At 37.3% G+C, this 14,417-nt stretch overlaps 1 protein-coding gene across 5 annotated transcripts in view; it reads left to right on the plus strand.

Annotated features, from left to right (window-relative positions):
• Stard9 (StAR related lipid transfer domain containing 9) overlaps nt 1-14,417 on the plus strand; it is a 135,322-nt gene that overhangs the window by 78,713 nt on the left and 42,192 nt on the right. For all 5 annotated transcript variants that reach the window (XM_046460746.2, XM_046460747.2, XM_058584724.1 and 2 more), the window contains 7 exons: nt 5,416-5,483; nt 7,746-7,843; nt 8,646-8,852; nt 9,392-9,489; nt 10,567-10,644; nt 11,093-11,164; nt 13,049-13,228. In XM_046460746.2, coding sequence (XP_046316702.1) covers nt 5,416-5,483; nt 7,746-7,843; nt 8,646-8,852; nt 9,392-9,489; nt 10,567-10,644; nt 11,093-11,164; nt 13,049-13,228 — 801 coding nt within the window. The remainder of the gene's footprint in view (nt 1-5,415; nt 5,484-7,745; nt 7,844-8,645; nt 8,853-9,391; nt 9,490-10,566; nt 10,645-11,092; nt 11,165-13,048; nt 13,229-14,417) is intronic.

Below are 14,417 nucleotides of genomic sequence, written 5' to 3' on the forward strand. Positions count from 1 at the left end.
TGTTTCTGCTTTGAGCTGCTCCCATTCTCATCCCATACCACCAGCTCTATCAATGGGGAAATTCAATAAGGGAAGGGAAGGTCATGAAAACCAGAAATTTTCTATTACTGATGCTAGAGAGGTTCACTTGATTTTTAACATCGTCACTTAAAGTGTAATCTCTGAGGAGAAAGGATCAAGAAACGTTAGTGACACTCTTAGCCTTAAGTGTGGGTCTATTGCAGGCAAGACACAGACTGGCAGACTCTCTGGGAATTTCATAGGGAATTTTAGGAGATGATACAGCCATAGGGATTGGATAAGATCCTCACATATCCTGGATTCCAAAAGCTGTGTGTATACATAGCAGATACTAATTGGGCCACAAAATCCTAACAGAATCTGCACATATGTGCAGAGAAGGCACAAGAGGGCCATGTGGCTAGTGAATGTTATAGTATATTCTCTAATATGTCTATTATTCAATCAAAAATTAGTAGACATACAAAAGCATAAGAAACTGATCTATGCTTAAGAAAAAAAAACAGTACAAATAAACTCTAAATACTCCAGATGTTGGAATTAGCATATAAAGTCTTCATCAGCTAATATAATTATATTCAAAGAACAGAAACAAACCATGTTCAGAGAACTAAAGGAGAACCTGATGATAGTGACTCAATGGGAAATCTCAACAAAATGATGGAAATTAATTTTAAACAGAAACTCTGGAGTTGAAATGTTTAATATGGAAATGAAAAATTCATGAGTAGGACTAATGGTAGATTTTAGATGGCAGAACAGTTAGTAAACTTGAAATCAGTAGAAATAATTTTTCAGGAGAGAGTAAATATATTGAAGTAAAAATGAACAGAGCTGTACAAATGTATGGGACATCAAATGATGGAGTATGCATAATGGAAATACCAAAAAGAAGAGAGAAAATGGGGAATTTTTTAAAATATTGAAAAATAATGACCCATAACTTACCAAATTTGTTGAAAATTATTAATTTATACATCTCTGAAGCTCAAGAACTCCAGTTAAAATCAACACAGACATCCACATTTAAATACATCATAATAAAAAAATTGAGAGAAAGAGGAAATTTTGAAAACAATTAGGACAAAATGACTCATCATATGCAGAAGAACAATTATATGATTGGTGTCTGACTTCTTATTAGAAACATCATGCCTCAGAATTTATAATACTGATAGAAGATAAAACTGTCAAACAAAAATTCTATGTTCAACCAAAGTCACTTTCAAATATGAAGATGAAGCTAGAAGTGGTAATGCATGCCTGTAATCCCAACAACTTGGGAGTCTGAGACAGAAGGATTATAAGTTTGAGGCCAGCCTCAGCAACTAAGCAAGACCTTTCTCAAAATAAAAAATAAAAAGGATTGGATATATAGTTCAGTAGTAAAGTCCCTTGGGTTCAATCCCTAGTATAAAAAATAAAAATAAAAAAAAAGCCCAGAAGAAAGAAACTAGAACATCACTCACAGATTGCTAGTTGTTCTACATTATAAGAAAAACTCAATGAAACCTTTTAGGCTGAACAAAGGTGATATAAAAAAGTAACCTAAATCCACAGGAAGTAATGAAATGTTCTGGGAATGACAAATATGTGAGTAAATATAAAAGGCTACATAAATATATGTCATTTCTTCAATATCATTAAAAGAATAAATTTATGTAAAGCAATAATTATAACATTGTATTGTACCCTGTCATGTATACACATTATCATATATGTACATTGTATATATTGACAGTAATAACACAAGGTGGGAGCGAGGGGATGGCAAAAAAGATGCATTGGATCAAAGTTTCTATATTTTATAGAAATTAAGTTAGTGTTTTGAAGATCACATGTCAAGAGCACATTGTCATCTATAGAGCAGCCACATGAAAACAGTTAAAAATATAATTTTAAAAATCAACAGAAATTCAAATGGCACACTACAAATACAGTTGACCCTGCATATCCATTGATCAAGTACTATGTAGTTAGGCCTATGATGCCTATGATGGTTGTGCTGTACTGAACACATACAGAATTCCTTTTCATTGTTCCCTGAACAATACAGTATAACAGTTATTTACATAACATTTATATTGTGTAGGTATTGTAAGTAATCTAAAGTTAAGTTAAATTGGAGGATGTTGTATAGGTTCTATGCGAATAATCTGCTGTTTTATATAAGATAAACTTGAGCATCCACAGATTGTTATCCACAGAGGTCCTAGAATCAATTCCCCTGAGGATACTGAAGGACAATTGTACTTACTTAATAGAGAAAGGACAATGAAAGAGTAACCAAAACCAAACTAAAACAAAACAAAAAACCCAACCTAAGATGTATGTAGTATAAATAGAAAAACAACAGATGTGATTCTGAACACATCAGTAATTACATTAGTATGAATATGATTCAAGTTGTCAAATAGTAAAAGCAAGACCATCTATATGCTATCTACAAAACAAAACACACAAAACAAACAAAAAATATATGCCTTATATTAAAAAATACAGAAAGTAAAAAGACAGGAAAGATATATAATACAAAAAGTAACCATAAATGAGCCAGAGTACTACATTAATGTCAAGCAAAAGTATTTTAAGAAAAATACTAAAGACAAAAAAGGACGTTTTGATAAAAGATTAATATCAAGATATTACAATTATATATACTTATAACAACAAAACCCCAAAATATGTGAAGAGAAAAACTCGTAAAATTGAAAATAGAAATAAATGATTCAGCATCAATACTTCACTTTCAGTAACTGGTACTGAAAGTGACTTGAGCATCCACAGATTGTTATCCACAGACAAAAGTCAGCAAGATATTATAAAATTTGAACATTATCAACCAACATGATTTGACATTTACAGGACACTCCACCTATATCTGCAGAATACCTTAATGTCAAGCAGTATGTGAACATTCTCAAGGATAAACCAAATATTTCATAGAACAGGCCCGCTGCTGCCCTAAAGCCACTAGAAGTGTCTGCTTGCTTTCCACCAGCCTGACAGCGTCCTCCCAATATTGCCAACTGCTGAGCAACTAGAGGCCACAGACAGGTACCCCAGAACTAGTATGCAGAACTGTTGGCCATCATTGAAGAGCTGAGGAAGGATATAAGACACATTATGCAGGGAGCAAGAGTGCCATGGAGAAACTAAAATGAGGTGTTGGTCATGCTCGAGGACTGGTTCGAGAGTGTCGTGCTTGCCAGAAACAGATCCTAGCCTCCTGGTAAGCTTGGGAGGTTCTCATCTCTCTACAGTATGAGAGGTTACAGCTCATATCCCTTGTTCAGATGAAACACTTGTTTTCAAAATGGTAATAGTTTTTAGATTTTTTCTCCCAAAGTTCACTGGGCTCTGAACCTACAGTTTCAAAATATTGGGAAAGATTTCAAAGTTAATTAAGATTTGCATTTTAAGTAGTTAGGAATTTGTTGTTGTTGAGTACTTTATGTCACCCAAATTGTTCTTTGTTACTTTTCATAAACTCATTCAATCCCAAAGACTTTATTTTAATGCATCCTGACCACTTCACTTAGCTGGTCAGTGTGCCTGCCATACAAGTGTAGATTCTGCTTAATGGCACTTCTTTTTTGCTTATGCATTTGCATGACTTAATGCTTTGAAGTCAATTTTAAAAATGCACAAGTTATAAATACAGAAGAAAGAGCAACCTGCCAAATCTAAGAGGACCCTGAAATTTTTCATACTAAGACTGTATGTGGCCTGTGGTTCTGTATTTATTGTAAGTTGATCAAAACATCTGGAATAAAATAACTAAAACTGCATCTTTGCATGTATTTATTGCTTGATGCTAATAAAGCTTATTTTCATTAAAAAATAATATTTCTGTTCTTTGAAAGACAATATTAAGAGGGTAAAAAGAAAAGCTACAGGTAGGGAGAACTGACTTGCAAAACATAAATCTGATAAAGAATTGTACCCAGAATACACGAAGATCTCTCTAAACTCAACACACTCAAGGCAATGTGCAAAAAATTTGAGCATTTCTTTCACTAAAGAAAAATATACAAGTGGGAATTAAGTACTTTAAAAAATAGTCAATATCATTAATCATTAGAAAAATGAAACTAAAAAAAACCTAATGAAATATTACTACCCACTTTTTAACATATCTAAATTGAAGTTTTTTTTTCACTGGATATTGGCCAGATGTATAGAAGCTGGAGTTTTCATATGTTACACTATTGGTAGGAAGATAAAGTGGAACAACTTTGGAAAAGAATTTAGCAATTTCTTAAAAAGTTAAATATATACCTTATTATTTTCCCCAAGATAAAAGAAATCATATGTCCATTAAAAGACTTCTATACAAATATATATAGCAGCTTTATTTGAAATTACTTAAAATTACAAACACCCAGATGTCTAGCAAAAGGAAATGGATAAGTATGGTGTAATCATGCAATGCAATACTACTCTGCAATAAAAATGAACTGTTGATACATGTCTCAAAATAGATGAATCTCAAAATATTGCTGCATGGTAAAAGAAGCCAGAAATTGCTCATGCTTATAATCCCAGCAACTTGGGAAGCTGAGACAGGAGGATTGAAAATTCAAGACCAGCCTCAGCAACTTAATGAAGTCTTAGGCAACTGAGACTTGTCTCAAAAAATAAAACAGGCTATGGATGTGGCTTAATGGTTTATCACCCTGGGGTTCAATTCCCAATACCAAAATATAAAAATAAAAAAGCCAGATTGTTGTATACCATTTATTGGAAATATCCTAAAAAGGTTACATTTATATAGAAAGTTCATGGGTCCAGAGATCAACTGCAAAGAGACTTGAGTGAATTTGGGCTTATTGGAAGTATCTTAAAACTAGATTTCAGTGATGGACTCATAACATTAAAATGTTATTAAACAAAACAGAAAACCCATGTTGAATTAGTGGAGAGAAAAAAGAAAAGTAGTTTTGCTGCCTAAGGCTAGAATGCATAGAATTCCTGAGCTGGCAGGTAAATATGTGTGACTAAAGTTAACCAGAGAGAGAAACCTCATCATGGGACATCCCATCTATTGTAGTTCTCTGATAAGAGTCAGAGCCCCCTGAAGGAGAATGTTTGCCTGGTAAATTGTACTAAAATTCCTGGTGCCTTTGAAAATTATGCTCAGAGAACTTGATGGGAATTTTCCCTGATTACTCTGTGAGACATGCTAGTGATTTTAAGTGGTTTTAAGCCTAGAGCTTACTGATTTTATCTATCAGATACTGAGAGCTCTTCTGGTTCAGAGCACATTAGAATACACATTTCTTGAGTGAATTGGATAAAAATCCAAAATATCACCTTGGGTTGGAGAGTGTCTGAGGTGGAAAAAATGCAAATCATCCCAATTGACAACTTTAAATGTGTTTTCTCCTTTAGGCAATCCTGGAAAACAATCTCCCATCTGAGATTGCTAGCAAGATCAACCTTGTGGACCTAGCAGGCAGGTAACTAGGATTTCTAAGCCAAGGCTAATTATTCCTTTGACAATGATCTTGTTCTTGCCCATTTTACACAGAATAAGTTTGGTCTGGTCTCTTTTTACTTATCAGTCATCCTAAGAAAATTATAAAAGAAATTCTTGAATGATAGGTTAAAAGTTATGGTGTGTCAGGAGCTGAAAAGTTCCTTTACATTAGGGGTTCTCAGTCTTAACTGCCCATTAAAATCTCTGGTAGGCCTTTTAAAACTCCTAATGCCTGCATCTTAGATCAAATAAGTTGGATTTTTAGTGTGGATGTCGGGGTGTAGGCATCAGTATTTTTTAAACCAGTGTATAGCCAAGATTGAAAATAGCTGCTCTAGGGGTTAGGGTTGTGACTCAGTGATAGAGTGCTTGCCTGGCACACATGAGACACTGGGTTCAATCCTCAGCACCACATAAAAATTAATTAATTAATTTAATTAAGGTTAAAAAAAAGAATGCTTTAGAAAAAAGAAATTAAGTATTCTAAGTGATGAACCCAGCCTAATTCCTCTTAAGATTGGGAGCCATCTTGTCACAAAGTCATGAAAAGTTAATTTCTGTTTTACTATTGTTAGACAAGGATGCAAAGAAAAGACCACTGACTCCAATTAAAATCAAATTAAAGTAAGCTTATTATTTCAACTGGCCTGGCTGCCTCTCCCAACAGAAACCGCAGGAATAAGACAGCCCCACAGCTTTCTTGCAGCCCAGCTTTATAGCCCAGAAAGTTACACAAAGGGGGGTTACAGATAACAAAACTCTGACAAGCATAACACAAATGCTAGTTTATATTTTTGCTGGCCCCAACATCAGAATTTATGAAGGTCATTAGAACCTCAGAGAGGGTCGTTATCTGACCAGGGAAGGCCAAGATTTATGAGGCGTCACTAAAGTTTCAGAGAGGGCTGCTATTTGGTCAGGGAAAGCCAGGCATGGGTGAGTTCAAGGCATGGGCAAGCATTCCAAGCAAATTCAGAATTTGCAGTAATTTATAGTGAAGCCGAAATTAGCTTTTCATGGCTTTGTGGTAAGATGGCTTCCAATTTTAAGAGGGAATCAGGCTGGGTCTATCACTATAAATTACTGTGATTTCTAAACTTGTTTGGAATTCCTGCCTATGACTTGAACTTACCCATGCCTGGCTTTCCTTGACCAGATAACAACCTTCTCTAAAACCTTAGTGGCACCTCATAAATCCTGGCTCCCCCTGACCAGATAATAACCCTCTCTGAAACCTCAGCAGCGTCTCATAAATTCTGATGTTGGGATCTAAATTTACTCCCTACCTTGAAATATCATACCATGTAGATCATTAACCTGCTATCTGCCTTTTTGTTATGCTTGTCAAAATCCTGTTATCTGTAAGTTCTCAAGACACCCTCCCCACTTTGCAACTTTTTATGCTATAAAACCTTGTTCCTGGAGAGCTGGGTGGCTGATCTCCTAGCCAGCTTTCTTTGTGTAAACAATATAAGCTTGCTTTAATTTGATTTAAAATTGGAGTCGGTGGTCTCTTTTTTTGCATCGTGGTTCAACACTAAGTGGAGGTAACTGAGTTAGCATAATTTTTCCTTTGATTTAATATTAATTCAGTATGGTAGACAGAATATCTTTTAAAGAAAGTTTTAAAGATATTATGAAGTTGGGGAGAAAGTATTGCCTTGTAATTATTAAAAGAAAGTGTGAATTGTAGGCAAGAATACATCCAGAAAGATGACAGTCTTGGGGATAATGTGGTCATGGGAAAGTATAAGATAAAATAAGGCAAATTTTCTTAATTTGAAACTGCTTTCTGAAAGAAACTTTATCAGCCAATCTGAATTGTGAATTTTTAATATTTATCATTAATTTAAAGGAAATTTGAGACAGTTGATAGTTAATGACAAAGATACTATAAATCCATTAATATGTAAATTTAAAACAATAAAGATAGAGCAGAAGAGAATAAACCAAAAAAGCTATGCTAATATCATTATTTTAAATGAACATTACATTTAGCTTAAAGTGATATGATAGACAAAAATAGAAATATAGTGAGTTATTTGATTTTTATTGCCTAAAAATTAGGAGGCCAGTTGATTATAAGATGGTTACCTCCTTTTCTGGAGCTGAATTCTAAAAAGAATGTATTATGTGGATCTTTTACAACATGATATACAGCATAATGAATAGTATCTTTAAACAATATTATAAGGGTAGTTTTTTGTCTGCTTTTGTTTTTGTTTTCCTCATTGTGTTTTAGTGAAAAAGCAGATCCCAGTTATTGTAAAGACCGGATTACTGAAGGAGCCAATATCAACAAGTCTCTTGTGACTCTGGGAATCATCATTTCCACCTTAGGTATTGCGGGCAGATGAGGTGATTGGAGTGGGAGGGAGATTTTAGAAAATAACTCATATTGTTTTCATTTTGTAAAAATTGGTAGATAGGGTTTGGGTTGTAACTCAGTGACACAGCCCTTGCCTAGCATTTATGAGGCACTGGGTTCAATACTTAGCACAGCATTTAAAAAAAAAAAACAAAACCTAAACAACAAATAAAGGCATGCTGTCCATCTATAACTATAAAAAACATTGGTAGATAGCTGAAACAAGAGAATTGTAAGTTTGAGGCCAACCTGAGCAACTTAGCAAGACCATTCTCAAAATTTAAAAAAAAAAAATGTCTGGGGATGTAGCTCAGTGATACTGTGCTTCTGGGTTTAATCCCCAGTACTACCCTCCCCACAAAAGAGTGGGGGAGACATTTATAAGGTTCTTTTTGATAAGGTGACCTTTTGGTTTGGGGCATGATAAGTACCTGTGATCTTAGAACATGATGTGGTCACAGTTACAATACTATCATTTAAAAAATAGGAGACACTAAAAAATTATGTCACTCAAATAATCCATATCATGAATTCAAAGTCTGATTTAGGGCTCAAATTTAATGCATCTTATCATTTGCAAAAAGGGATTAGGAAGTATGATTGCTAAGTATATGTTCTCCAATGGTTGTTTTGTTTTTATGAATTTGCTTCATAATTCTTTCTTCTTTCATATATATATATATATATATATATATATATATGAAAGAAGAAATATATATATATATATACATATATATATATATATATATTTTTTTTTTTTTTTTTTCTCTTAAGCCCAGAACTCGCAAGTGTTCAGCAGCTGCCAGAGCCTCAAGAGCACAGCCAACACTGGTGGTGACAGTGGGATTCTTGTCTCTCCTGGAACCAGCAGTAGAGGGGGATCCTCCCAGAGGCAGTCTTATATCCCCTACCGAGACTCTGTGTTGACCTGGCTGCTGAAGGACAGCCTTGGTGGCAACTCGAAAACTATCATGGTTGCCAGTAAGTGGGATGCTGGAGCTGCTTCTGTGTTGGCACTGCTCTGCCTCAGAAAAGGGCCTGCACACTCATGTTCCTCATTCCCTCAAGGGTCTCTTATACAGCATGGGCTGAGAGGACACTTGCAGAGTCCACGCAATGTCCAAGGACCACACCACGCACCGGAATCTCACGCAAGAGATTTACTGTTAGTAGCATGAATCAAATCTACAATGTTGTCCCTCGAGGAGAGCAGCAGCGAGTCGGCACTCACAGAGCAGCTTTATGGCCCACAAGAGGAATTTCATAGGCTGCTTAGGGGTTGTGTCATAACCGGGGGTGGGGTTGATCGTTTAGCAGACACATGTTCTTACAGGAAGTTAAGCACATTGTCCCAGAATCCAAACTTTGGAGACACTAGATAAAATGGCTCCCGACCTAAAATGGTGAATCTGATGCCAATATTGATCTGATGCTATTATGGGCGTTAGCATCAAGGTGAGTGTTAAGGATTAGATTGGAAGGGCTTCTCATCTATTTTCAACTTTCTCTTTCTACCTTAGCTGTATCTCCTGCACATACTAGCTACAGTGAGACCATGAGCACACTGAGGTATGCATCGAATGCCAAAAACATCATCAATAAGCCACGGGTAAATGAGGTGAGAAATTCATTGGAAGTCCCAGTCTGATATAGTTATTGATGTTACTGTTTCTTTTTCTTTGTACTCACCTGTCAGACTTGTTCTCCAAATGATAAGAGAATTAACTTCTTTCTTCCAATGTAATACTGTACTCTTCTTTTATAGCTCTGCTTACTTCAGTCGGTAATGTTTTATGGATAATTTATTTTAAATATTTATTTAAAGCCAGTCCTCTTAAGATCCTTAGTGTTCCATTGCTACCCTAAGAAAGGGCTTTTAAAACTATTTTTATTTTTAATTGATGTTAATTTATGTCTTGTGAGTTTTTATTTGTTTTTCTCTATATAAGTTGCAGTGACTTCTCTGTTTTGGATTTAAAAAGGAGTGTAAGAAATTTATATTTTATGAGAGCTACACAATCAGAAGAATATTCCAAATGTTTCTTATCTCCTTTACAATTTTAGTGAAAACTTCCAGAGCAGGGTTCACAACAGTGACCAGACATATATAGCCCATATGGAGAATATTGTATGAGGCAATGTAATTAGGCAGGTATCAAGTTTATGTTACCTGGTTTATGTTACCTTCCTGATCTCCTGCTCCGGGGTAATGAGTACAAGAATCACCTGGATGCCAGGTGCAGTGGTGCATGCCTGTAATTCCAACTACTCAGGAGGTTAAGCCAGGAGGATTGCAAATTCCACCAGCCTCAGCAACTTAGCTAGACCCTGTTTCAAAAAAACAAAACATTTTTTAAAGGGCTGGGAATGTTGCTCAGTGGTAGAAATCTCCTGGGTTCAATCCTCAGTGTTGGGGTGGGGTTGGGGGTCACCTGGAGAGTTTGCCATAATATAGCTGGGCCCCAGCCCTCAGGAATTGCTGGTTTAGTAGATCTGGGTTGAGGCCATAATTTGTATTTCTAACAGGTTCTTAGATGAAGTTGCTTACTGCTGGTTTTGGGACTGAACTTTGAGAAAAATTGCTCTAGAAATTACTCCGAAGGAGTTAATCTACTTCTTCTAAGCAGTTGCTTTTAGCATTTCATAACTGGTTAGGGCCTGATATCAATCAGTGACCCAGTCCTCTGTGTTTCAGGATGCAAATGTGAAGCTCATCAGAGAACTCAGGGAAGAGATTGAGAGACTGAAAGCCGTGTTGCTGAGCTTTGAATTGGTATACAGGCAATCAAAACTTTTCCATGTTTAAATGAGTTTCTCTTCCCAAGTCCCCTTTTTTTCTGCTTAGCATGGGACCTGCTATACTCCATGTTCACAGTTGACATTTCATGGAACAAAGATAGGAGGGGGATTACACTGATTTCTCTATGTAACTTCAGATGGTTTGGGCATCATCTGGCTTTATCATCTCTTGTCCAGAGGGCATTTCCCCAATGGCCCTTGTTCTATGTGTGGGCAGACATGGAGAATAGGGTTCTAGAGAAAATTTTCTTTGAATTCTTCTTCTTTGTATGATTCCAAATTCTTAGACTCCTGATTTATTTCTGATTTTAATGATGAAGTATTTCCTTTAGTCCTGTACCTTCTTCTGCAAGTGTAAGTGTAGAACTACCTATAGTTCATCAGGAAAACATCGAAGCACCTTTCTCTTTTTGTTTGTGCAGAGGAACTTCAGTTCATTAAATGATGAAAAGGATGAAAATCTGAAGGAACTAATTCTGAGAAATGAATTAAAGGTGGGTGGACCCAGTATTATCTCTAGAAGCAGGTTTGAGCTCCCTACTTAGTGTAACATAGAGCATGGAATTGGGTGGGTTCTTTGTCTCACAAATTCAAAGAATGAGATTCACAAATAGCAACAGATAAAAGCAAAGTATAAGAATTTATTAAAGCAAAGTAAAGCACGGCTCCCTCAAATGGAAGGGAACCTGAGAAGGTTGTCAGTGAATGGCTATTGCCTAGGATTTATATGGATCCCTAGGTTTAAGGAACTCAACCACCTGACCAATTCTGGGTAAGGCACTAGGTGTCCATGAGGTATCCATGCAGCCTTTAGTCCAACTAAATTATTGACCAGTGCCAGATGTATATGGGGAGGGGTTGAAGCAGAGAATTGCAAATTTCAAAGCTGGCCTCAGAAACTTAGCAAGGCTATAAGCAATTTAGCAAGACCCTGTCTCAAAATAAAACATAAAAAGTGCTGGGGATGTGGTCTCAGTAGTTAAGCACCTCTGGGTTCAATCCCTGGTACCAATAAAATAAAATAATACAATGTAATATAATACGGTAAAGTAAAATATTGACCAGGCATTTTTCCTTCTTTGGAAAATGGACTCCAGGTCATGTATGTCTCCATTTAAAAATAACTTTCTTGCAGTTTCTCAGAAAAATTCTGCAGCTGCTGTTTGTGCTCTGCTGCCCAGGAAGTTTCCCTGGTGCCCATTTACCTATCTGCCTAGGCTTATCTCTTTCTCCTGGCTTCAGTAAATCATAAAAGGAATCCCAAATATGGATCACATAGAAATAAATGGGAGCTGGCACTGTAGTGCACACCTGTAATCCCAGCTACTTAGGAGGCTGAGGCAGAAAGATCACAGATTTGAGGCCATCCTGGGCAACATAGGGAGACCCTGTCTCAAAATGAAATTTAAAAAGGACTGGTGGTATAGCTCAGTGAAAGAGCATTTGCTGTACAAGACTCTGGTATAATTCCCAGTATCTTTAAAAAAAAAGGTGGGGGGGATTGGATTGGGCACAGGGGAGTGGGGGAGGGGAGGGGAGTCGGGGGAGGGGAGGGGGTATGGGGTGGGAAGGATGATAAAATGAGATGGACATTATTACCCTATGTACTTGTAAGACTGCAAGACCCATGAGACTCTGCATCTTGTATAGCCAGAGGAATGAGAAGTTGTACACCATTTGTATGCAATGTGTCAAAATGTATTCTGCTGTCATGTATAACTAATTAGAACCAAAAAAAAAACTTTAAAAAATGGGGAAAGGAATATTATAAACATAGATATCAGAGTAACATACCAGTTAATTTTTACAAAATAATCTAATTACATTTCTTTGCTAATTAGATGGTACATGTTATTACAGAAAATTTGAACATTTATTGAGGGAAATTGTTTATAGAAGTAAGACTTGCGGCTAGTGTGGTAGCACACAGCCATAATCCCAGTGGCTCAGGAGGTGGAAGCAGAAAGATCATGAGTTCAAAGCCAGCCTCAACAATTTAGCAAGGCGCTAAGCAACTCAGTGAGACCTTGTCTCTGATAAAATGCAAAAAAAGGGCTGAGGAAGTCAGTGGTCGAGTGCCCTTGAGTTCAATCCCTGGTATGCCCGCCCCCCCCCCCCCCCCCCCCCCCCCCCCCCCCACCCCCCCCCCCACCCCCCCCACCCCCGCAAAAAAAAAAAAAAAGTAAGACTTGCTTTTTGAAGAAAACAATACAGAGAGCTCATAGTTGGAAGAGGTACAAGGGCTTCTGAGAGTCTTTGAATAGTAACAGTGGGGATCATGAGAAATTAATACCCTGGGGAAACATTTCATAGTAACCTTTTACCTTTAGTCTGTTTCCCACACCAACTGTCTAAGATCACCTCCTGTACCTCTGCAGATAGACAAGCTGACTAAAGAATGGACCCAGAAGTGGAATGACTGGCAGGCCCTCCTGGAACATTACAGTGTGGACATCAACAAGAGGAGGGCTGGGGTGGTCATTGACTGCAGTTTGCCACACCTGATGGCCTTGGAGGACGATGTGCTTAGCACAGGTGTTGTGCTGTACTACCTCAAGGTGAGGAGACTGGTACACCTCTTTTCTTCCTGAGCCATTGGCCCCAGAAGTGAAGGAGGTAGCAGCCATGTTTCTATGAATTGAGACAGATGCCACAGAGCTGCCTTCAGATTTGCTCTCAGGAGACCAGTCTTGCTAACAAATTGTGATCTGCTTTGATTTTGTGTAATCGAGTGTAATACTGGACATCAGAAAAATCATTTGTTTTTCAACTGCTAGTGTTGTTGTTATAAACTTGCTTCTGTTTTCTGTGTCTTTATTTCCTTGTTTTAAAACAAGAATGATGATTCTTCTTTTATTTCTTTCTGGATTTTTGAAGCACAGGGTACACAGTCTTGGAAAGTGAAATCCTAACTTTAAAAATACTTTTCGGTGTAAGCTGGACATGGTGGTATGTGGTATGTGCCTGTAGTCTCAGCTACTTGGGAGGTTGAGGCAGGAAAAATGCTTAATTCCAGGAGTTCAAGGCCAGCCCGGGCAACATAGCAAGACTTGTCTCGATGTTGAGAGCCAGTCAGGATGACGCATGGCATTTTGCCAGAAGGAGTGGTTGAGAGGTGACGCCAGTGAGCCATTAAGATGATGATAATTAAGTTAAGCTGTGTATAATTGCTGTGACTGAATGATGCTGGATTGAAACAGGCTGTGTATTCAGTTGTATATAGACCCCTGCTGTCTGGCAATAGGGCAGCTCCTGCTGCCTTGGGCATCTGCTACTTTTGAGTTTCGATTGAGTTCTCTCAGAGCCAGTGGAGGGTGGTAGAGTTCCCGGGCAGTGCACCTGGAGTGCCGGTGAGAGTTCGGGCAATAAAGTAGTTCCTGTTTGAACCTACAAGTGCCTCCTGGCGGCTGGGTTATTTTGTGCCCAGCCAGATTGTGGCATTTGGTGGCCCGTACGGGCTCTAAAATTCTACAGATACAGGCTGCTCAAAGATGGGGGAATTTGGAAAACCTAAAAGTTTCTTCTGATGCTTTCCTACTTTATTCAACTCCTAAATGAACAAAAAATATACCTCCATTTGACTTATATTAGAAAAGAAGAGGGCACAGAGAAAGTAGATAAATGAAGCTTAAAGAATGAAGGAAGGCCCCAAAAATTGTAATGGGGTGGTATGGAAGATGATATGCATCTATCTAGGAAAAATAGAATGAATTTAAGGCCCTTAAAATAAGAACTGGCTCACATGGC

Source organism: Marmota monax, unplaced genomic scaffold, assembly GCF_021218885.2.
Source record: "Marmota monax isolate L192 unplaced genomic scaffold, Marmota_monax_Labrador192_F-V1.1 WCK01_AAM20220418_F8-fsc00001, whole genome shotgun sequence".
NCBI classification, from domain to species: domain Eukaryota; kingdom Metazoa; phylum Chordata; class Mammalia; order Rodentia; family Sciuridae; genus Marmota; species Marmota monax.